The sequence below is a fragment of the Podarcis raffonei genome, chromosome 14, assembly GCF_027172205.1.
Source record: "Podarcis raffonei isolate rPodRaf1 chromosome 14, rPodRaf1.pri, whole genome shotgun sequence".
NCBI classification, from domain to species: domain Eukaryota; kingdom Metazoa; phylum Chordata; class Lepidosauria; order Squamata; family Lacertidae; genus Podarcis; species Podarcis raffonei.
This window is the reverse complement of record NC_070615.1, coordinates 25,032,566-25,057,278: the sequence shown is the minus strand read 5'-3', so window position 1 is coordinate 25,057,278 and position 24,713 is coordinate 25,032,566. Positions and strand designations below refer to the sequence as shown.

The window sequence follows — 24,713 nt, the reverse complement described above, 5'->3', positions numbered from 1 at the left end:
CTGGACAGACAAGAGACCTCACTTGGGACCCCCTCAGAAGTCAGGGGTGCTGGACGGACAAGAGACCCCACTTGGGCCCCCCTTCAGAAGTCAGGGGTGCTGGATGGTTGAGACACCCCACATGGCACCCCCTTCATAAGTCTGGGGTGCTGGACAGACAAGAGACCTCACTTGGGACCCCCCTCAGAAGTCAGGGGTGCTGGACGGATGAGACACCCCACTTGGGGCCCCCTTCAGAAGTCAGGGGTGCTGGACAGACAAGAGACCTCACTTGGGCCCCCCCTCAGAAGTCAGGGGTGCTGGATGGTTGAGACACCCCACTTGACACCCCCTTCAGAAGTCTGGGGTGCTGGACAGACAAGAGACCTCACTTGGGACCCCCCTCAGAAGTCAGGGGTGCTGGACGGACAAGAGACCCCACTTGGGACCCCCCTCAGAAGTCAGGGGTGCTGGACGGACAAGAGACCCCACATGGGCGCTGGCTTTCTACACAGCCAAGAGGTATACTATACTGTATAAACCTTGTGAAATAAAAGGAACATAAATAAACTAAAACAACACACCCACCCCCTCATCCCACACTGGAAATCCCTCTAAAACCCACAACCCTCGAAGGAGTCCTGAGAGCTGGCCACCAGGCCGTCGAGGGACCCCCGCTTGGCTCCCTTCCCCGCGCGCGCCCCTCGGCCTCCCTCCTCCTCCTCCTCCTCTTCCGTCCGTCCCCCGCCAGAGAGCCAAGATGGCGGCGGCTGAGGGGAGGCGGGGAGGGAATCCCGCCTGAGGCGCCCACACGGCGAGGGAGGAGGCGGCGCTGTTGCTGCTGCCGCCGCCGCGCGCGAGGGGAAGGAGGATGCCACAAGAGGCGATGCTGTCTTCGTGATCGGCCGCGCGTCGGCGAGGGAAAAGCGCTTCGGGACCTCGAGGGGACCCCCCTCTCTCCGTGTCTCCCCTCCATTCATGCTGCCGCTGGGGAGCAGCGCCCCCGCCTGAGGTGAGGTCGCTGGGACGAGAGATGGCGGGCTGCCTCTGTCTTTCGGGGGCGCTGCTGCTGTTATGGATGCGCGCGTCCCCCCCCCCAAATAACGGAGCTGAGGGAAGAAGGCGGCCGTTGTTGCTCTTCAATTGGGATATTTGGGGCAGCGGGTTGGCGATGGCGAGGCGGGGGGGGGGAGAGAGAATAATACGCAATTTTGGGGCATCTCTCTGGCGTGTTGTGCGTGTGTGGTTTTAGGATGGGGGGACGGACGGACGACGAAATGATGCAACTGGCGCGTGTGAGACATGACGGCGGGTGATGCCAGATGCTGGAGTATACAGTATAATATTCAAAAGAAAGAAAAGAAATGGGTTAGCAGCCCTACTCGGAGTAGACCTTTTGGAATGAATGGGCTCAGGCCCATGAGTTCCCGTGGGTCTCTTCCCGAGCACGACGTGGCTGGAGACAACCCGGTGTCATCGGTGGTTTTAATCTGTTACATAGGAATGAAGCTGAAGTATTTTAAAAGAAGGGGGGTGTCATGTGTGCATTCCCCCCATCTATCTATGAAGTATTTAAAAGAAAGGGATAATCCATTCAATTGTTTCTGGCTAGTCTTATTTATTTATATTCAAAATTTGGCGAATGTTGGTGTTACGTGTGAATGTCGACTGTGCCTCAGGAATGTATAAAATGTATGTTTCCTTCTGTGGTTTTGGGGTTTTTTTGGACCTCGGTATATTCTGATGCTCTCTGCCCCGTGGTGAGCTGACCCGCCAATGTTCACCAGCCTGTCCCTTGAGTTTGGAGGACTTGGGAAGTGTCTTCTTGTGAATGCCGAAGTACACCAGAATTTGAACATTCACTTGCATGTAACAGATGTCAGAGCAGCTCCCCCAGTCACGCTCTAGTGTAACCAAGCGGCTGATGCTAAGATGTGATGAGGCAGATGGGGCTGGTTTGACCCCATGGCTGGGCTCATCAAGAGCAAAGGTGATAGTTTAGTTTCCTAGCGCAACGGGTCTCTCAAGAGCATGTCTTTGCCTTTCTCCATATGAGCGAGTAGCTGACATTCATTCCTATGGAGAAAAGCAAAATGAACACAGTAAAATGACTCACTGCAAGTCAGACCATTGGTTCATCTAACTTAGAATTGTCAACACTGACTGACAGCAGCTCTCCAAGCTTCAGGCAGGCATCTTTCTCAGGAGATGCTTGGATTGAAACTGGGACCTGCTTCATTCAAGGCATAGGCTATACCACAGAGCTATGGCCATTTAAACTTAAGTAAGTACTGCGCTCAAAGACCAAACACACCTCAGTAAAAAGGGAGGAAAGGGGTCAGGCAATCAGGGACCTAATACAAATTCAGGTTCAGATTTCCTGCACCACCCCATAACAACAGCCCTGAAAGGCAGGCCAGCAGTTATTACTCCACTGTGAAAGCAGCTTGACTCAAAGGAGATAAAGAAAAAACAGAGGTTTGGGCTTGGTATTTCCTCTTCTTTTGGATTTCTTCTGTAGAAATGATATCTTGACATGTGGGATAATGCTACTGGGAATGATTTCTAGGTTTAAATTGTGAGGGTTGTTGTGAATGTGCAAACAGCCCAAGCTCGAGGCTCCTTTATTTATAGCTTGGTCCATTACTACAAAATCCATAGGGCCATTAAGATACTACCTTTATGGGACTAACCAATTTCCGTGGAAAGCCCCTGAACTTTAAAGGTAAACAGAGCTCTTCTTCAGCAGAGATAAGTTAATTTTATTCTTGTTTAATTTGGGGAAATGTGTATAGATACATGCTATTACAGTGGTACCTCGGGTTACATACGCTTCAGATTACATACGCTTCAGGTTACAGACTCTGCTAACCCAGAAATAGTACCTCAGGTTAAGAACTTTGCTTCAGGATGAGAACAGAAATTGTGCTCTGGCGGCGCAGCAGTAGCAGGAGGCCCCATTAGCTAAAGTGGTGCTACAGGTTAAGAACAGTTTCAGGTTGAGAACGGACCTCAGGAACGAATTAAGTACTTAACTCGAGGTACCACTGTATATAGAAGCATATTTTGGCTTGAAATTGTTTTTAAATATTCAGTTGTTTTTATAAATGCAGTTGTTTGTGTTGTGAAATTGCTTTGAGATGCTTCATAGGAAGTGATTCATAAATGAATTAAATTATAATGATGAGGATGTATGTGGGGCTGACTACTATTAGTGTGTGTGTGTATGTGAAGAGGAAGAGATGGGTGCTATTTGACAAAGATGACACTGGTACATTGGAAGGCAGGTTAATGATAGAAGCCAGGCTGATCTTTGAGGGGGGGGGAAAGAGGGAAAATACTGGGGTGTTGGAAAAGGTGGTTTTATAGTTGAAATGTTTGGGGAACCAGGTTAGCAAGTAAGCTTCATTTGTGTACTTCTTGAAAAATCACTGTTGAGTAAATATTAGTGAAGGAATTGGGGTATGGCAAAGGAAATGCTGGGGTAAATTTTACAAAGCGTTGTAGCAAAGCGTTGTAGCAAAGCGGTGTTTCCAGGTGGCCACCTGCTAAAATGTTAGGTAGTCTTTATAACTAACTTTCATCATGCACCAGCGATGTGGAACTTTTGGAAACTTTTGAATTGGAAAAACTTTCTGGAAAGTTTTCATTTGCAAGTTAGGGTAATTTATATGAGGAAGTTTTCTGTTGCCCTAGAGAGTGGTTTAATTTAGCACGTTTATTTTATTTGCATTTAGTAAACAAAGCTAAAAACTTTCAAACTGCCAAACCTTCCTAATATTAATTTGCAGTTGGCATCCATTAAGTGTTTTTAATGAATTTATGAAATGCAACATTTTCTATGGGGGAAGAAAAGCACTGCAATTTTTTCTGCACCACATCATAGTCACACATTCGAATTACTCTTCACTCTGGGTGTTGGGTAGTTTGTGCGTCCATTATTTTCTATGAGTTGGATTCTTTGGAGAAGGCATTATGCCCCCATCTTTATTTAGACACCTGGGATTTGTTTTATTTAGGAAAAAGTGGTTAGGTAATTTTGTCCCGCCACCTTTCCTGTTTCTAATTGAAATGATAGCTTTGCTTTATAATAGCAGAGTACTTGATATGAGAGGGAACTCTTTTGATTAAAAAAAAATTAGACTGTTGCCAGTAATGGTTAGGTGTTTCTGGTGTTTAATACATTTCCTCAGTTATGGATGACTAATAATGTTTTCTTGCATGGCAATAGTAATAGACCTCTGTAGTGGTAGAAACAGAACCTTGGGGTTCTATTACCATATATTTATGCTAAAGTTTTCATATCTACCCATCTGTCTGTCTCTGTCTAGCAAGCCTCTTTTTTAAGGCTTCTGGTACCTTGAACTGACTTGAAGATGAAGCAAGGCAGTGACTTGCCTACAGCTATAAATCTTTTGCAGACACTGATTTTGGGCAAGATTCTAATGACCCTGCCATGTTACAAACATGGCAAAGAGCTGGCCTGACCACTCTGAATGAAGGAATAAATTCAGGTTTGTGTCCAGAAAACATTCAGTTGATCTCAAACAGTACATAAACTGCCATCCAGGATGAATTGGTGATGTCCATTCTGGGTTAGCCCAACACAGCATGGTGATGCAGATGGGAAATTCAAATGTCACCCAACTTTCTGCTAAGTAGCAAGTATCACAATCCACCTGGAAATTCTCTTACACCTAACTGAAATGAGCAGGAGCTATAGAAAGATGTGGTAGGTCAGGCACGTCCAACTCACAAGAGACTGTGAGCTACTCCCAGTAAAAAAATTCTGGAAGTGATCTACCCATGAAAGGAAGGTGGAAAGCCAAGGTTGTTGACCTTTCTTTAGGGGGGGCCAAGCCAAAGTTGCTGGGCTTTTTTTTTTAAAGGAATGTGGAAGACAAAGTTATTGAGTTTTTTTAGGGGGTAGTCACAGTGGTAACGTCTATTTTAGTTTCATAACAACAAAATAGAACTAAAGAACACTCATTTGACGCAACGGAGGAACACAGCAACGGAGGGGGGGCAGGGACTTTCACTGCATTGCTTTTCACTACCGACAATCGGGAGGGGGTCCCATGAGCAACAGCGATCAACAGTGAACATCCAGGGATCGACCTGTCAATCGCGGTCGACCAGTTGGACATCCCTGTGGTAGGGGAAGGGCTGGAGCATCTGGCGCATAGACCCATGCAGAAGGTCCCAGGTTCAAGCCCTGGCATCTCCAGGTAGGGCTGGGAGAAATTCCTGTCTGAAATCCTGAAGAGCTGCTGCCAGTCAGTGTAGACAATACTAAACTAGACAGATCAGTGGCCCTACTCTGTATAAGGCAGCTTCTTATAATAGTGCTCTGTGCAACAGAACCATTCGCCTCTCACTCTGCTGCCCCTAAGAGCACTCAGGTTGTGCCAGTTTATGCCGATCTCTTCTTGCTTCATGGCAGGTCCGTCTTGGCTCACCCTATTGTGTGTGTGTGTTTTTTTTGTTATGCATTTCTCTTGGTTACATACAGCAGGTGACCTTAAAAATGGATGGATTAGTGTACCTCAACTAAGATAGCAACAGTTTATGCTCTGGAGGCTGAGGCTTTTTGTTGCTGTCCTGTCTCTAATAACTAGAAAAGTCAGCAGGCTAGATACTAATAACACTTAACAGCTTGTTAATTATGTTGGTGGCCTTGGGCCTCTGCTAATCTCATGTTCTATTTAAAGAATGCACAAATGTGTATCTGACCCACTCTCAACCAAGATGCATGTTGATGTGTAAGTTGGAAAGTGAGTTTTTGTATGTGACTATTCAAACTGAACATTTAAAGAAAGCGCAATTTGCTTTTTAGTAAGTTTCACGTTTCCCTTACACTCTCTGTCAGTCTGCACTTAAATATTTCACTTTCTAGATGATTAAATGCAGAACTAATCTGCACAATCCTAGTGCTTACTACCTAACTGCAGTCCTGTCTACTCAGAAGTAAGTCCTATTGAATTCAGTCATGGGCCTTACTCTTAGGTAAGGGGGGTTAGAATTGCAGCCTCTGGCAAATACTGAAAGGACAAGATTCCAAGTGAGAGGTGGAAAATTGATTTCAGTATTGGGCAGATAACTCATTTATAACTTTATATTTTTAATTTACATGAAGATTCAGAACAGTAGTGCTAAATATAATCATTAATCATAGGAATTATTTCTATCATCCCTCTAAAGTAGTTGTCAGCAACTGGCAGCTCTTGAGTCAAATCTAGCTCCCTTAGGAGGCATTTTAGGCCCCCAGTTACAAACTCAAAGCCAGCAGAGGTGTGTGTGTGTGTGTGTGTGTGTGTGTGTGTGTGTGTGTGTTATGGAAAGAACAGTGGTTGTGGTTGCAGGGTTTTATAAATGTGGGGAGTCAGTTGAAGCTTTTACATGGTACTGTCAATAAGTCACCTTCTGGCAAAGCTAGTTGCAGCCTGGAGCCCTATATAATGAGAGGTTTCCTTGGGATCACTGTAATTTATTATCAAGTCAGATTTATTTATAGGAAATAGAGCAAAAAATCTTTGTGTCAAAGTAAAACTAAGGGCAACGAAGATTGACTGCCCTGTCCCACTTCTGTACACAAATCATTTGTTTTGCTGGTTTCCCCCCAAATTGATAGACTGGGCTCTTGCGCTTTATAAAATCTAAATATCCTGAACTAGGACTAGCTGGGTCCTATGCATGCTTGCTGATGAGTTTGATCCACACAGTACATTTAAAGCACATCCAGTGCACATTTAAAATACATAACTTCCTCAAAAGATTATTTGGAGCTGTAGTTTGCCTTATAGAGCCATCGTTCCCTGCGACCTTAACAAACTGCAGTTCCCCTTACTCTTTGAGGGAAGTTATGTTGTTGTTTAGTGCTCTGGTCCATGGGGTCACGAAGAGTCGGACACGATTAAATGACTAAACAACAACAACATGTGATTTAAATGTGCATCAGATGTGCTTTAAATGTATGGTGTAGAACTGCTCTGAGTCCCACAGGCAGAACAATTTTATGAAGGTCCTTGGGGTGAATGGGGGGGGGAGAGTGTCAGTGATGGAGGCAACACCACTCCCTCAGTTCTGCTAGGCTTGTGGCAGCCTGGATGGAAGCTTGGGGACAGCTTATTCCTCCTGTCCTCCACTTTAAAGAGTTTTACTTTCTTAAAAATGTTTATCCCATTGGTTTTTATGGGAGGGAAAATAACTATATGGTTGGAATGCTATTCTTTCTGAAGACCCCAAGGCCTTCTCAGAGTTCATGACATACTCCCTTTCAAACCATGCCACCATCTGAGCACTGGTGATGGCGGAATAACAGTGGCAGGCTTTGCTGCCACCATGACAAGCCCTCTGGCATCAGACTTGCCTCTTCACTGGCAGAAGGGCAGGTTTGCAACATCCAACAGCCCATCAGAGGGTAGGACCCAAACCAGTGGATTCAGATTACAAGAACATGCTGAATGGAAGAACTTTCTGATGGCAAGAGCTGTTTGACAGTGGAATGGACTACTTTGGGAGGTGGTGGACTCTCCTTCATTGGAGGTTTTTAAGCAGAGGTTGGATGGCCAACTCATGGATTATTTAAGCTGTGATTCCTGCATTGCAGGGGGTTGGGCTAAATTACCCTTTGGGTCCATTCCAACTTGGAAGTCCTGTGATTTGGGCCCCCTGTCTGGGAGCTTAGGCTTGCTCCCTAAATTCAGCAGGACTTATCTGCAAATATGGGTTCATTCGCATAGCTAAATGCGACTCCAACTCTGCCATTCTATGAAAAGAGGGCATTGATGGAATGTTTGATTTAAACATATTGCTTCAGTTTTCCAGAAATGAAATCAGAGGTTCTTGAGCAACAATCATATGACATAGCAGGAGGCTGAAATGACCCAATCTTAAGTAGTTTTTGGAACATTGAGTCTTGTAGCTGGAAATGGGACTTGTAGGATGTTTTGACATTCCACAGGAAAGGAAAGGAAAACATTTATTTTTATCTTTAATACTGTAAAAGTGCTAAGATTAGGTAAAACTATAATTTTTCGGAAATGGACTCTATAATAATTGCAAGTTTAGTCAGTAAGAAACTAGCTTAAGTGGGAGACCTCATTAAATTCTGTTTTCAAAACCTGCAATTCACTAATATCCTAGCCTGCCTCATCTTTGAGAATTAAAAATTTAGAAGGAGGATTAGCTTGTTTTATAGAGATTGGATGGAGAGGACTGCACTTTTCAGCTTGGGGATGAATCATCTCTGTTTTCTTTTCTCTGTTCTGCCAGAGTGTCTGGTTGGCTTTATACAACTGGGCAACCTCCATGCATCTGCTTAAAATGGTGAGTGGGAGGGGGAGACTACTTTTCAGAGGAGTAATTAAATTTCAAGGGAAAGCATTTGAAAGTGTATTGATTTATTTCAATTAAAAACAAATCTCTTGACCCTTTTTATACATAAGCTAACACTTGCATTAAGGGTTTGTGTGTGTCTGTGGAAACAGGAAAAATATATCCCTGAGCAGATGCAGGAAGATTTTGTACAAGCTCATCCGCCCTGTTTCAGGCCAGTCTCTCTGTGTTGTTTTGTCCAGAGCCCAAGTATTCTGTTATCTATCTCCACCTAATCAATATAATATTGACACTGATGGATGTGGCATGTGCTGTTATGTTGACAGAAAGTATCTCCTCTTGTGTATCCACATGAACTTTCCTTTAGTGGCCATAAAGTGTGCCATGAATCTATGTTGACTTTCCATTTCAGTACATCCATACTGTACTACAGACTTTAAAAAAAGTCATTCAGTCTCCCAAGGGGACCTTGTGAATCATAGTTCTGTGCAATGGCTAGGAATCTCTTAAGATAAATCTGCTAGCGAAAGGAAAAATAAGAGCCATAATGTCAATACGTTTATATCCAGTGCCTGGATATAAACTGCTGCTGAATTCTGCTGTCAGTAACAAATTCTGCAGTTATTTTATGCTTGCACAGAATCTGTATCAAAGTAACAAAAGCTGTCTGTTGGTAAATTGACCATATTATTAGTAGCATGTGGTTTCCTGTTTTAACCTGTAGGATTTCTTAGATTATTACGTGGTAGAACACATGTTCTCAGCTGGGTTTGAACTAGAAGGATAATAGACAATAGGTAACCCTGATCTAAATGCTACAATAAGCCAAAATGAGATGCTGCTCTTTGTGGTTAGTGACGTTTCGGAAGTCCAAAAAGGGAAGTAAGTTTCCTGTGATGAGGCAGGATGGATATCTGAGAGACTTCAGCATTGCTCAACTGATAATGTGATGAGTGTCTTTTTTAAGAGTTTGTGTCGGGCCGTCTGTCTTCTATTGTTGGCTTTCCAAAACTTCACCCTTGGGTTTTGCATGCACCCACAAAATAAATCTGAGTGAGCAGGGGGAAAAGAAGTTTATACTGGTGCTTGAATAATTTATTGATTCAAGTATGCTTGCCAACAGGTTAAAAAAAAAAGAGGTCTTCTGCAATGTAATAACTATCAGTAAATGCAGAATAAAATCAATCAGACAATAACAATGCCATCACTGAATGGCTGGGATAACAGCTATTAGGCCATTAGAGTACAAAGTGGATAAAATGATGAGTGACTGTTACGCAATATATGTCAATAATATAAATAAAACATCAAGGCTGCCCTGATAGAGCCATCATAGCTATCCTGTATACACGCATTTTCTTGTTCTATTTTAGTCAATGTTCACACAGTGCTGCAGGGTTTTGAGGTACCACAAAAGCCTGGCAAACTGTTTAATCAGATCAGATGGTGAGATGAGGGTGTGTACCATGAGTGATAGTGCCTTTCTCGTGCTACTTTCAGCTCTGAAAAATCTACTGCCTATTTCCAGCTCCAGTCTGTCTCCAAGCTGTCTTCACGCACTGGTAATTCGTAGTCTAACCCAGTTATTTCTCCCTTGGTTCTTCAGAACAGCCTGTTTACCATTTAAAGAATGCTTTGTGTTTGTCCATTATACACTCTGATATTTCCATGAGGAAGACGTTTGTGTTGTTCTCTCTGCTTTTACCCACTGCTCTAAAAAAAAAAGGGGGGACACTGTGCAAGTGACTAAGCTCTGTTGCATCATTTAAGCTGTTAAGAGCAGATGCTTATATAATGCCCTGTAGCTTTAGGAGTGTTTCGTTTCATTGGCCCAAGACACTTGTGATAGTTGAGGATAGGTTTTCATTTGAATTAACATTTAATATACAGAAGGTGTGCTCCCGAAGATGTTGGTGCTGGAAAATATTCCGTTCCTTTATTTTGATAAGTAATGCAGTTTATTACAAAGATAACTCATTACCGTGGCAAGTGTGTGAGCTTGTGGGCCTCACATCTGTGCAAGCACATTAAACTCAACAAGTTGTTCATAAGCTAGCACATTTGTGCTGACATTATTGAAACTGGAACTTGGGTATGTAAGCCATGTGCTTATTTCATTATAAAGGAGAGAGAAAAGTCTGTTTTACATAGAACAAAACTTGGCAGTGGCATCAGAGAAAAATGTAATGCTTTTCAGTGTACTCTTAAAGGTTGGTGGTTTTCAGAGACCTTTCAGTTTTACCATATCCCACATTTCTTTCATCCCTTGCTAGCCAGATCGTTCTGTGATGGAAGATGGAAGACAGAGGGGCCCGTGTTGCTGACTACTTTGTTGTGGCAGGATTGACTGATATTTCAAAACCACTAGAGGAGGAAATCCACTTCAACGATGCTTGTCACAAGCTTGCAAAGCCAAAAGAGCCAATCACAGATGTGGCGGTGATAATTAAATCTCTGGGGGAGGAAGTGCCTCATGGATACAAATGCATAGATGTTACTCCATCAGGACTGTCAGCAGATCTCAACAATGGCAGCCTTGTGGGACCACAAATATATCTGTGCTACAGGAGAGGGAGAAACAAGCCCCCACTTACTGACTTGGGGTGAGTAAATTTTATTAACGTTGCTTTAAATATATATTCAAGTTGCACTACTAAGGAATAGAGCTGCTAACTTTTTATTTAAAAAACATTGGTCCGTTAGGTTTTGTTTGGAGGCAGAGTTGGGGAAGAACCTGATGGATATAGAATCATAGAATCGTAGAATTGTAGAGCTGGCAATTCAGGGGAGAAACTGGAGTGGGGTCTGCTCTGAGGTGGGGTGCAGGTGGGACTGTGTTGCTGACCTTCCTTCCCAGTGCCATGTGTCACTGCCACTTATCGAGATGTGGAAGTGAAAGAGCAAGGCAGCAGGAGCTTGGCGCACTGCCGGTTCAGTGCAGACACAGTGTCAGAAGCCTTGGATTGGTTCTGCAGTTGCACCTGTGCTGAGCATGTCGTTCATGCAACCCAACCCTTGCTGCTTCATGAATGGAGCATAGTTGACTGTGGTCTATTATGGGCAGAGCCTAGCAGGATTCCTTCCCACTCCCCGCAATACTCCTTACCTGTTGTTTCTAAAAACCTGTCCTTGTGTTTTTGGGTATGTCTTCTGTCTAGGGTTTTATATGATGGGAAAGAGAGATTAAAACAGGGTTGTGAAATCATCCAAGCCACTCCGCATGGCCGCCCTGCAAATATCAGCGGTGGTGCTTCATCGCAAAAAGTATACATCACATTCCGAAGAGCCTTGGAGAACATGACTCAGAATACCTTGGCTGTCACAGACATATGCATAATTATACCAAGTAAGGGAGAAACCCCACCACACACATTCTGCAAGGTTGACAAGAATCTGAACAGCAGTGTGGTAAGGTGGACTTCTGGATTTGTAGAAAATACTGTTTAATGGATTTATAATGCTTACAATATAGTTGTTATTATTTAATTTATATACCTCTTAAGGACAAAATAGGCTTTTAAGTGATTTACAAAGCATAACATTCAGTTATGAGTTGGCATTAAAAAAAAACCAGGTTGGAGTAGACATATATATATTTCTAATTAATCCTACTCTCCTGTAAGATTCCAGAGGATCTGTGCCAGTTTCTTCTTCATGTCTCAACAATGTCAACTTCTCATGAGCAATCCATAATCCCTTGAAGGGTTTTCTGCTGTGTTGCAGTGTTATCTGCTCTTTGCCCTATGGACAATGGTATAAATTAAATGCTGCAAGCAGCTTTTTATGAAGTTATCTGTGCAGTCCTAAGGCAAGTACTTAAAAAAAAGTAAGAATTGCTTTGCTGGATAGACTAAGACATACCTAGGTGGAATCTACACGCATATAAAAACACTGTGAAAATGCTTTTTTAAAAAGTGTTTTGAAAAATACATTGAATTTTGCATAGCTCACTGTCGCTATCTACTGTCACATTTGTATATTGCACTTTACAACACATTTAAAGTTTTATTTGCAGCTGTGTAGCTGAGTCCCTAGTTAATTCACCTCCGCCAACCATATACTTCTGGAAGCTCAGTAGGGAGACACAAAACTGCAAAATAGTTTCCCCCTCTTCTTTACTCCCAGCATCTGATATTGAGACGTAGGCTGCCCATGAATATGGAGGCTCAGTTGTTGTTGAATAATATATCGAATACAGTGGTACCTCGCAAGGCGAAATTAATTCGTTCCGCGAGTTTTTTCTTCTTGTGAGTTTTTTGTCTTGCGAAGCACAGTTTCCCATAGGAATGCATTGAAAATCAATCAATGCGTTCCTATGGAAACCGCCTTCAGACCAGGTCCGGGGACAGTCTGTCCCCCGACCTCTTCTGAAGGCTGGGGCGGGAGGGGGACAAGGGCTTTTCTTCCCACCGCCAGCCTTCAGAAGGCTGTTCTGAAGGCTGGCGGTGGGAAGAAAAGCCCTTCTCCCCACCTCCCGCCCCGCAAGCTCCGGGGACAGGAGGGCTTTGCTGCCGACCGCCAGCATTTTAAAAGCCCCTGGGACAGTGGAGACTTCTCCGCTGTCCTGGGGCGATTTTAAAATGCTGGTGGGCGGCAGCGAAGCCTCCGCTGTCCTGGGGCGATTTTAAAATGCTGGGGGTCGGCAGCGAAGGCTTCGCTGCCGCCCGCCCGCATTTTAAGATCGCCCGGGACAGCGGAGAAGTTTCCGCTGTCCTGGGAAGGCAAGCGGGGGGGGAGCAAAGACTTTTGCCCCCCGCCGGCCTTCAGAAGAGGTCCAGGACCTCTTCTGAAGGCTGGCGGTGGGCGAAAGTCTTTGCTCCCGACCGCCATCATTTTAAAAGAGGTCCCCGGAGATTTCCCTATGGGCTTTCTTCTTGCGAAGCAAGCCCATAGGGAAATTCGTCTGGCGAAGCACCTCGAAAAACGGAAAACTCTTTCTTCTTGCGAGTTTTCTGTCTTGCGAGGCATTCGTCTTGCGAGGTACCACTGTAGATTATTTTTGTCACATCAATATGATTGAAGAGTTCTCTTTCTTAAAGCCTTCCTGCTACTCATTATCAAAGTAATAATTGTTGGCATACTCTATAAAAGTCCCCTCAAGTCCTCCTTGCTGTCACAATGTTAATGAATCCAATCTACTCCACCATCTTCTGATGCCTGTTAGTTACACAGAACACTGGGAAAGCACTTCTTGCAGGCCTTCTAAATGAATAGTCAATTGCACAAAAAGTATATGAGATACCATTACTTGGTTTTCAGTAGAATATTTTAAATGCAAGTTAAATTGAATGGATTTCTGGTGATAGCATTTGTTCAATAGGAACAGTATGATTCAGGTGCACTGTGGCATGAAAGCCTGTGGCTAATGCACTGCTGTTTTCCATCATTTTTGCTTTTGTGTGATCAAATCATTGTCAAGTGATTTGATTTTTTAAAAGCCCCATTTATTTATTTTTTTGCAAGCCCTTCTCATGTGTATTTAAACTGAAAATTTTTATTTATCTCACTGGGCCATAGTGCTATTTTTCAATGATAAATTGTCGTTATGCCACTTTCTAGGATAAAAGAAAAGGCAGAGAATCATGTGTATGTTGGAGGGGTAGGAGGAACTATGATATACACAGGGTAACTTAGAAGACAGTTCTTAAAATGCTTCAAATTATGGACTCAGTTAAAACACATTCCAGAATTCATGGGTATTTGAATGTATGCTGTTTTCTGAGCAAGCCTCTGGAATAGGGCTTTTACATCTTTCATGATTTTCACTTATGGCACATAATCATTTGTTTTGCAATAAGTAGGAGCTGCACAAGATTTTTTTATAAACTGAAGTTATTAAAATGCTACTGAAATCAGTGGGAATGGAATATTTTCTTCTCATTTCTCTGGTATGAATGCTGTCTGAGCTACTCCAAAACATATACAAAACCTGAGCAAACTACAAAATCAAGTGTATTTCATTTGTAGTACCCATTATGGCTTATGTAGTGCATGAAAGAACTCATTTTACATTCCAAAAGTGTTTATGTGCTGCAGACATTTGCTGGTAGCCCCCTCTTTTTTAGTCAGTCTTCCTTTGGGTTTACCAATGGACACAAAATTTAGCAGAATACTATAAATTTCTGTTTACCTTGACACATTGCCAGCAGCAGAGAGAAGTTGGTACTGTTCAAAAATTATGAAATTGTATGAGATTTTGTGCTAAAAATGAGTCATAGAGTGAAAAATTACAGGTTAAGAGACTCAAGCATGGTTATAGAATACTTAAACATCAGCATGAATCAAGTGAAAGGGATTGCCCAGGAAAATAGTTTGTGTGTTTTTTACCTTAAGTCGGGTTCTTTAATCTGACACACAAGAGTGCTTCCATTATTCATTACAATCATTGAATTGATTTTAAAGGAGTATAATTTGACCTTTTACAAGTTGCCTGATCAGGCTTGTTTATCCTTCCCACTTGTGGCATTGTACTTTTGTCTTTCTACATTGCCTAGTCAACTAATTCACCCTGTTCTGCTCTTCTCTTGCAGTGGGGCTCAGCAGTATACTTGTGCTATAAGAAGTCTGTGGCAAAAACAAACACCATATCATACAAAGCTGGTAAGTCATCTGTAGGTTTTATTTATTTATAATACAGTAATGCTTATTGGCTGCATATAGTAGACCAATTTTATTTATGGATTAATTCTTTTATGTAAGCTTAGACTGGATTTGCACTGACGTGGGAAAATTCTGTAATATCAAGAAGACCAAGAATGTTATGTACTTTGAGAGGCAGGCAGCCTACGCACTATGCATTTAAAGCACGCACGCACGCACACACACACACACACACACAGAATCCTTGGAATTTTAGTTTACCTGAAACAGACCTACAATTTCCATCACCCTTAACAAACTACAGTTCCTAGGATTTAGGGTGTGTGTGTTGTGGAGTGTGAGGAAGAAGACATGCTTTAAATGTGTGGTGTGTACACATTCTCATTTATGACAAACAGGATAAAGACTTGGTTCTGTGGGCCTGGAGGGACTTCGGAGGTTGCTTATTTATTATATTTTTATTCCATTTTCTGGACCATTCTTGACTTCTAAAGTAGCTCATATTAATGACATTTTTTAAAAAATGAGAGACAGGCCCTGTCACCAAGCTTACAAACTAAACAGATGAGATGAAAACAAAGAGAAGGGAAGGGGAGCAGAAGTAAAAGGCAGAGGAGGGAGGTCCAATTTTCAAGGCCAAAATGAAGTGGTGAGCTATACGCGGGCCTTCGTATTCCATGCTGCCCACATTCTTCTTCCCTCATTGGGGAATTTGACTTGCGGTTACTTTTCATGAAAAGCTTTCTCTTCCCCCACTTCTCTGCGTAGCAAACCACTTTTGGAATTAATGGGAGGTCCAGTAATGGTTTTTGATACGGCATATTGGGTGGTCTGTCGTTGCTATGCTTTTGTAAAACAAAATGAGGGGGAATGCACAACCCTGATTCACTTTAATTGGGATATTTTGGAAGCACACAGGTACATCTGCCAAGTACAGAGGCTCATCCTCTCTCTAGAGCTTGCCTGGGCAAGCCCAGTTGAAATGAATGCAACATAGCTTAGGAGGCTTTTATCCAGTATGCCTTCTATTGAATAAGCAGAATGAAATGTTGAGTTATTTTGATTTCATTGCTGGGAAATTGGATTGCATTGACTGGAGGAGCTGTGAAACCAGTTCAAGTGGCAATGCTGTCTGTAATAGGACCAATGTGGTTCAGCAGATAGAACAGGGGTTGTCAGTGTGTTTCCCATGGCACAAGTCCTTCTCAGACCATGTTTTTGTTTTTAATTTTCTTTTTTGTTAACTTACCAACTCATATTCTTCTGCATGTCTGCAGAGTCCACCTAGTATGCAGAGGCTCCAGATTTCTTTCTGAGAGGCCCTGTGTTGCTGCCAAACTTGTAGGAACCCAAGTTCAGTATTATAGGAGCAAGTGGGGACTTGCAACAGTCCTCAACCCTAAAAGGAGTGTTCCTATTCAGGACTTTTGGCATTCTGGTAAAGGATCCTCAATGATCCCTTCAGGGCTTGCAGAAAGCTAGAAGGAAGGATTCAGGAGCAGAAAGGGAGAAAGGACACCTTTTAATTTCTTCCCATTTGAAAATGTCTCCTCGTGGCTGGCCCTGCCATAGGACAGAGTTCAAAATATACGAATAAGCCACTTCAAAATGATGTATATATCATACAACACATCTCACAAAATATACAAGTAACTACAAGTTGTGATATGCATCAGAGTCAAACAAAGAATCAAACAAATCAATGAATAGCGAGGAACGCCAAGCCGTCTCTCAAAGGAAGCAGTTTCACAAAAGTCTCAAAGGAAGACGTCTCTCTGAAGTCTCAAAAGGACAGTATATCAAGAGTAGTTCAACTGTTTCAGAATAAAGTTTTCATCAGCGAATAATGAAATATTCATACTAGTGGGGAATCATGCTAGTGGATCAATGATCACTGGATAGTGTAGCTGGAACACAGGGGTTTGTGTTTGTTCATAGGGCAGAGTTCGACAGCCACCTCAGGTGGCAGATGTTGATAGGGGCAGGGAATGTGGCAACATGTTGGAGGATTGAGCTTTGGACACCCCACAGCCAGCCCCATACTCCCTAAGCTAGCCTGCTGGCCTCAGATGTGGTGGAGGATGCTTTGTGTTTGAAGTAATATTCAGCTGCTGGCCTGGTTGGTACATAGAATGGGGGAAGGGGCATCATTGTGTTTTTTGCCTCAGGCAGCAAAACTTATTGGGTCAACCCTGCTTCTCCTATTGTGTTATGTAGTGCTAAAGGACATAGTCTTGGGACTGCCAGCCAGCCCCAAACATGAGAGTATTTGTCAGGGAAGAGTTAGAAGTTTCCAGTTTCTCAGAGGGAGAAAGCATACCCCAAAGGGGGAAGGAGAGCAGTGAATCTAATAGAAAAGAGCAACAGGAACAACAGGGAGGGACCAGCTGTTCCCAGGAAAGGCAAGGGTTAAGTTCTAGCTCAGATTTGGAGGAGGGGAGATACAAGCCAGCTCTAGCCAGGAGGTTAGAAAAAAGAGCGGGAAAGCGAAAGGAAGGGCGCCTTCGCCATTTTGAGGGTGGCTGGTCACGGAGAAGCAGAGCTCAGAAGGTATCTGAAGTAAGTGACTCTGAGGAATAATAGTTAAGAACCGTTTATAAGATTGTTTTGTTAATATGCAATAAAAAGTTATAAAAGAACAAGAAGCGTTTGTGTGGTGATCTGAAGAGGACAACGACCAGTCCTGACAGTATTAGTGCTATATACCAAAAGAAAATGTTTCCGTTTTTTCCTGCCTCCTTTGCAACCTTGTGATATGCACCTGCCACCCCACCTGCTTTACTCCAAGCCAAGGATGCTATTAGCCAGGGGACAGCAAACATTTTCAGCAGAGGGCTGGTCCACTGTCCCTTAGACCTTGTGGGGGGCTGGACTATATTTTTTTGGGGGGTGGAATGAACAAATTCCTATGCCCCACAAATAACCCAGAGATGCATTTTAAATAAAAGCACACATTCTACTCATGTAAAAATATGCTGATTCCTGGACCGTCCGCGGGCCAGATTTAGAAGGCAGTTGGGCCGGATCTGGCCCCCGGGCCTTAGTTTGCCTACCCATGCTATAAGCTATTTGGCAAATTCCCTCTATTTATATTCCTTTCCCTCCCCACCCACCTAACAGACTTGCAACCTTATGTGTCTCAACTATCCTCTACGTTTTATAAGTCTTGGAAGCCACTGTGTGTTGGCCCCCATCCAGCTGTTTGTTGCTGTTTTTAAAGTATTTTCCTTTTATAAACTAATATTCCTGGGAGCATGAAGAAGCTATTATCTTTCTTTCTTTCTTTCTTTCTTTCTTTCTTTCTTTCTTTCTTTCTTTCGCTAGCTAGCAGCCCTGTTTTCCTTTCAAATGGATAGGCATTGCACCACCCAAGTTTGGTATTAGAAGGGATGGTGATGATGCAGAAATTATACATGTCAAAACAAGAAACAGTGAAACTGTAGTCCTAAAAGACACCAAAAAAAATCCAAATACGAATCAAGCAACATCATTAAAAACTGGATTGCACTCCACAGCCCAAAGCTTTCCTGAATGAAGTGTTTATTTTACATTCTCACTGGATCATTTGATGATGGCTAAGGACGATATTCCTTAATTTGTCAACAAGGTCAGAAATGAATGAGGTATATTGAAATTACCTCAAGCAAAATTTTGTATTGAAAGATATCAACAGTGGATAGATGGCAGTTTGACAATATAAGAGCTTTGAATCTTGAGCTTTGAATCTTGATAGATGGCAGTTTGACAATCTTGAGCTTTGAATTTTCCTTATTTGCTCTAATTGGGGCAATTTAAATTTCTGCTGTGTTGCTTGATTTAAAAGATGAAGGGTTTTTGATAATTTTTTTGTATATTTTTGGAATGCTCAATATGGTGCTGATGTTCAGTTGAGAGCTTAATTCCTTATTAGACTGATGTTGTTGTTGTTTAGTCGTTTAGTCGTGCCCGACTCTTCGTGACCCCATGGACCAGAGCATGCCAGGCACTTCTGTCCTCCACTGCCTCCCGCAGTTTGATCAAACTCATGCTGGTAGATTCAAGAACACCATCCAACCATCTCATCTTCTGTCATCCCCTTCTCCTTGTGCCCTCCATCTTTCCCAACATCAGGGTCTTTTCCAGGGAGTCTTCTCTTCTCATGAGGTGGCCAAAGTATTGGAGCCTCAGCTTCACGATCTGTCCTTCCAGTGAGCACTCAGGGCTGATTTCCTTAAGAATGGAGAGGTTTGATATTCTTGCAGTCCATGGGACTCTCAAGAGTCTCCTCCAGCACCATAATTCAAAAGCATCAATTCTTCGGCGATCAGCCTTCTTTATGGTCCAGCTCTCACTTCCATACATCACTACTGGGAAAACCATAGCTTTAACTATACGGACCTTTGTTGGCAAGGTGATGTCTCTGCTTTTTAAGATGCTGTCTAGGTTTGTCATTGCTTTTCTCCCAAGAAGCAGGCGTCTTTTAATTTCGTGGCTGCTGTCACCATCTGCAGTGATCATGGAGCCCAAGAAAGTAAAATCTCTTACTGCCTCCATTTCTTCCCCTTCTATTTGCCAGGAGGTGATGGGCCCAGTGGCCACGATCTTCGTTTTTTTGATGTTGAGCTTCAGACCATATTTTGCACTCTCCTCTTTCACCCTCAATAAAAGGTTCTTTAATTCCTCCTCACTTTCTGCCATCAAGGTTGTGTCATCTGCATATCTGAGGTTGTTGATATTTCTTCCGGCAATCTTAATTCCGGCTTCGGATTCATCCAGCCCAGCCTTTCGCATGATGAATTCTGCATATAAGTTAAATAAGCAGAGAGACATTATACAGCCTTGTCGTACTCCTTTCCCAATTTTGAACCAATCAGTTGTTCCATATCCAGTTCTAACTGTAGCTTCTTGTCCCACATAGAGATTTCTCAGGAGACAGATGAGGTGATCAGGCACTCCCATTTCTTTAAGAACTTGCCATAGTTTGCTGTGGTCGACACAGTCAAAGGCTTTTGCATAGTCAATGAAGCAGAAGTAGATGTCTTTCTGGAACTCTCTAGCTTTCTCCATAATCCAGCGCATGTTTGCAATTTGGTCTCTGGTTCCTCTGCCTCTTCTAAATCCAGCTTGCACTTCTGGGAGTTCTCGGTCCACATACTGCTTGAGCCTTCCTTGTAGAATTTTAAGCATAACCTTGCTAGTGTGTGAAATGAGTGCAATTGTGCGGTAGTTGGAGCATTCTTTGGCACTGCCCTTCTTTGGGATTGGGATGTAGACTGATCTTCTCCAATCCTCTGGCCACTGCTGAGTTTTCCAAACTTGCTGGCATATTGAGTGTAGCACCTTAACAGCATCATCTTTTAAAATTTTAAATAGTTCAGCTGGAATACCATCACTTCCACTGGCCTTGTTATTTGCAGTGCTTTCTAAGGCCCATTTGACTTCACTCTCCAGGATGTCTGGCTCAAGGTCAGCAATCACACTACCTGGGGTGTACGAGACATCCACTCCTTATGGGGTCTTCGCTGCGAGACCACATTCATCCGGTGCTATATCAGCTGCACTGGCTCCCGGTGGAGTACAGGATCAGGTTTAAGGTGCTGGTTTTAACCTTTAAAGCCCTATACGGCCTAGGACCCTCGTACCTACGGGACCGCCTCTCCTGGTATGCCCCACAAAGAAACCTACGGTCTGCAAATAAAAACATCCTGAAGGTCCCAGGCCTCAGAGAGGTTAGGCTGGCCTCAACTAGAGCCAGGGCCTTCTCGGCTGCGGCTCCAATCTGGTGGAACGCTCTGTCAGAAGAGACTAGGGCCCTGCGGGACTTGACATCTTTCCGCAGGGCCTGCAAGACAGAGTTGTTCCACCAGGCCTTTGGTCAGGGCGCAGCCTGACTCCCTCCTCTGGCAACCTGCACAGAGTTTTGCTTAATGGTTGCCATTAACTTGACTTTAATTAATTCTTATAATGAAATATTTTTAGAATGTTGGTTTATTTGATTGTTTGATTATTTGATTGTTGTTAGCCGCCCTGAGCCCGGCTTCGGCTGGGGAGGGCGGGATATAAATAAAATTTATTATTATTATTATTATTATTATTATTATTATTATTATTATTATATCTTTCTGGTATAATTCCTCTGTGTACTCTTGCCACCTCGTCTTGATGTCTTCTGCTTCTGTTAGGTCCTTACCACTTTTGTCCTTTATTATGGTAATCTTTGTACGAAATGTTCCTTTCATATTTCTGATTTTCTTGAACAGATCTCTGGTTCTTCCCATTCTGTTGTTTTCCTCTATTTGTTTGCATTGCTCGTTTAAGAAGGCCTTCTTGTCTCTCCTTGCTATTCTTTGGAAATCTGCATTCAATTTCCTGTATCTTTCACTATCTCCCTCGCATTTTGCTTGCCTTGTCTCCCCCGCTATTTGTAAGGCCTCGTTGGACAGCCACTTTGCTTTCTTGCATTTCTTTTTCATTGGGATGGTTTTAGTTGCTGCCTCCTGTATAATGTTGCGAGCCTCCACCCATAGATCTTCAGGCACTCTGTCCAGCAAATCTAAATCCTTAAACCTGTTCCTCACTTCCACTGCGTATTCATAAGGGATTTGGTTTAGATTGTATCTTACTGGCCCAGTGGTTTTTCCTACTTTCTTCAGTTTAAGCTTGAATTTTGCTATAAGAAGCTGATGATCTGAGCCACAGTCAGCTCCAGGTCTTGTTTTTGCTGACTGTATAGAGCTTCTCCATCTTTGGCTGCAGAGAATATAATCAATCTGATTTCGATGTTGCCCATCTGGTGATGTCCATGTGTAGAGTCGTCTCTTGTGTTGTTGGAAAAGCGTGTTTGTGATGCCCAGCTTGTTTTCTTGACAGAACTCTTATTGGCCTTTGCCCTGCTTCGTTTTGATCTCCAAGGCCAAACTTGCCAGTTGTTCCTTTTATCTCTTTATTCCCTACTTTAGCATTCCAATCCCCTATAATGAGAAGAACATCCTTCTTTGGTGTCACTTCTATAAGGTCTTGTAAGTCTTCATAGAATTGGTCAATTTCAGTTTCTTCAGCACCAGTAGTTGGTGCATAAACTTGGATTACTGTGATGTTAAAAGGTCTGCCTTGGATTCGTATCGAGATCATTCTATCATTTTTGAGATTGCATCCCAGTACAGCTTTCGCCACTCTTCTGTTGACTATGAGGGCCACTCCATTTCTTTTACGGGTTTCTTGCCCACAGTAGTAGATATGATAGTCATCCGAACTGAATTCGCCCATTCCCGTCCATTTCAGTTCACTGATTCCCAGGATGTCAATATTTATTATTGCCATCTCATTTTTGACCACATCCAACTTACCCAGATTCATGGTTCTTACATTCCAGGTTCCTATGCAATATTTTTCTTTACAGCATTGGACTTTCCTTTCGCTTCCATGCATATCCGCAACTGAGCGTCCTTTCGGCTTTGGCCCAGCCGCTTCATCAGCTCTGGATCTACTTGTACTTGTCCTCCGCTCTTCCCCAGTAGCATGTTGGACGCCTTCCGACCTGAGGGGCTCATCTTCCAGCGTCATAACTTTTATATGCCTGTTGTTTTTGTCCATGGAGTTTTCTTGGCAGGGATACTGGAGTGGCTTGCCAGTTCCTCCTCCAGGTGGATCATGTTTGGTCAAAACTCTCCACTATGACCTGTTCATCTTGGGTGCCCTGCTCGGCATAGTTCATAGCTTCTCTGAGTTATTCAAGCCCCTTCGCCACGGCAAGGCAGTGATCCATAAGGGGGATTAGACTGATACGTGTAGTTTTTCTTTAATTTTGTGGTGTTGGCCCTCATAATTTTTCAGGAGTATGGTTAAACTGGATCTCATGTGACTTGCAAGTAAATACCATAGAATTAAATGGTCTTATTCCCAAGTAAATGTGTGTAGGATTGTGCCCTTAGCTGGAAGTAAGACCTGTTTAATTCAGACTTGTTTGTGAGTAGGCATGCAAAAGATTGCATTTGTTGTGCAGGGAAGCATAGAAGTTGGGAAAATAAACTCTTAGCATGCTTCTTAATAGTTCGGTGTGTTACATAAGGAATGTTTTTTCTAGTATGCTCAGTGGAGTTCAGGTCTATCAGTAATATAAAAAATTGTTTCTCCAGGTCTAATATGCAGATATCCAGAAGACGACTACGATTCATTTCCCTTACCGGAATCAGTACCTCTTTTTTGCCTCCCAATGGGGGCAACAATTGAATGTTGGCCATCTAATAGCAAGTATCCCCTCCCAGTGTTTTCTACATTTGTACTAACTGGAGCTTCAGCTGAAAAGGTAAGGATAAGTTTGTCAACAAGTATAATTTTCAAGTACAGCTTGTTTTATTTTATTTTGTTGTTGTTGTTTCATTTTTCTGAGTCTGAGGAATTCATCAGAAAATGTTTGAAAGCTTGAAAATTCTTCCTGCAATAACTTCACATGATGATTAATGCTAGACTTAAACTGATTTGGTCATCATTCCTTCTCCATGAGGAGCACTGGAAGCTGTAGTTCTGTGATGGGGAGGTGGGATCTAACAGAGCAGGGTCAGCTCCAGGACTGAGGGGCCCCAGGCAAAGAGACCTTGGGAGGCCCCCTCCTCTCTTGGTAGAACAGGGTGGGCTTACCTGGCAACACTGCTGTGTTGGGTGGATGGAGACAAGATTTACATCTCCCATAATGCCCCTCAGCAAAATACTTTGGAGGCATTGGGAGAAATTATAATGGCCACTAGACCTTAAGTGCCATATCTGATGTGGCATTAATTGCCCCTCATTATGCTACCTGCCCAGGAACACATTGCAACCCAGCTATTGAGACATACATTTTAAGAAGTTGTTCATTAACCTTAAACTGCTTATAGTGCTGCATGCATGCACAAAACAACTTTTTATTGCACTTTTACGTTCATATTTAGTTCTCTGAGCTGCTTAAAATGTTTTCATAATATTTCAAGAAGTGCAGTACATTAAAGTAAAGCTATTTGAGAAATGTACATATTCTGGAGTCCTTTGCCTTTGGTCTGAAGCAAACGCATGGAGAACAAGCATGTTCATTAAATCACATATTTTGTTGTTTGCAGGTCTATGGTGCTGCGATACAGTTCTATGAAACCTATTCTGAAGAGAATCTCACAGAAAAGCAGAAATCTCAGTTGGGTTTAGTGGCTACTCCTGATGGGAAGTCTGCTAGCTCCAAAACAGTCCAGACGAATAAATGCATCTGCCTTCTTTCTCACTGGCCATTCTTTGATGCTTTCAAGAAATTTCTTACTTTTCTATATCGTTATTCCATCTCTGGTCCACATGTCCTGCCCATTGAGAAGTAAGTTCTGTAGGATATTTTGTCCATTTCACATCAGTGCTACTGTAGAACAGTTTTATTAATTGAGACTGGCCACTGGTCACAGCTGAGAGTGCATTCTGCCTAGCCAGCAGGCAGCTGGGCTCCCTGCCTCTCATTGCTAGCTTGAGTCAGACCTTGCACCAAACCTGTTTTGAGGAATCTTAACTATGGGTTGATTTAGATATAATGCCAAATCATGGTTTGAAGATACAGGAACAAACTTGGAATAAGGAGTCACTGTGCTTGTTTCTCAGCAGGTGGGTCATTGTTGCTTACTGGGAAGGGGGTGAGCAAGGCAGTGGTGAGATCAGTGCAGTGCAAATGCACCAGCAGATCCAATCTGGTGCTGCCTGGTGGTGTGTTGCACCCCACCAACCTCTCTGCCACCTCTCCTCTCCTGCTAATCAGTAGTGACCCATCTGCTGGAAAGCTAGCAGAGCTAATTCTGTTCCCAGCAGGTTGC

At 43.0% G+C, this 24,713-nt stretch overlaps 1 protein-coding gene across 3 annotated transcripts in view; it reads left to right on the top strand.

The window, feature by feature from the left end:
• The first annotated feature begins 712 nt into the window (after positions 1 to 712).
• DENND4A (DENN domain containing 4A) overlaps positions 713 to 24,713 on the top strand; it is a 63,134-nt gene continuing 39,133 nt past the window's right edge. The window contains exons 1-7 of one of the 3 annotated variants that reach the window (XM_053364296.1): positions 713 to 991; positions 9,817 to 9,878; positions 10,590 to 10,919; positions 11,475 to 11,724; positions 14,847 to 14,916; positions 23,031 to 23,200; positions 23,988 to 24,229. In XM_053364296.1, coding sequence (XP_053220271.1) covers positions 10,612 to 10,919; positions 11,475 to 11,724; positions 14,847 to 14,916; positions 23,031 to 23,200; positions 23,988 to 24,229 — 1,040 coding nt within the window. In that variant the 5' untranslated portion in view covers positions 713 to 991; positions 9,817 to 9,878; positions 10,590 to 10,611. The remainder of the gene's footprint in view (positions 992 to 9,816; positions 9,879 to 10,589; positions 10,920 to 11,474; positions 11,725 to 14,846; positions 14,917 to 23,030; positions 23,201 to 23,987; positions 24,230 to 24,713) is intronic. The other 2 variants (XM_053364295.1, XM_053364293.1) reach the window with 2 other exon arrangements.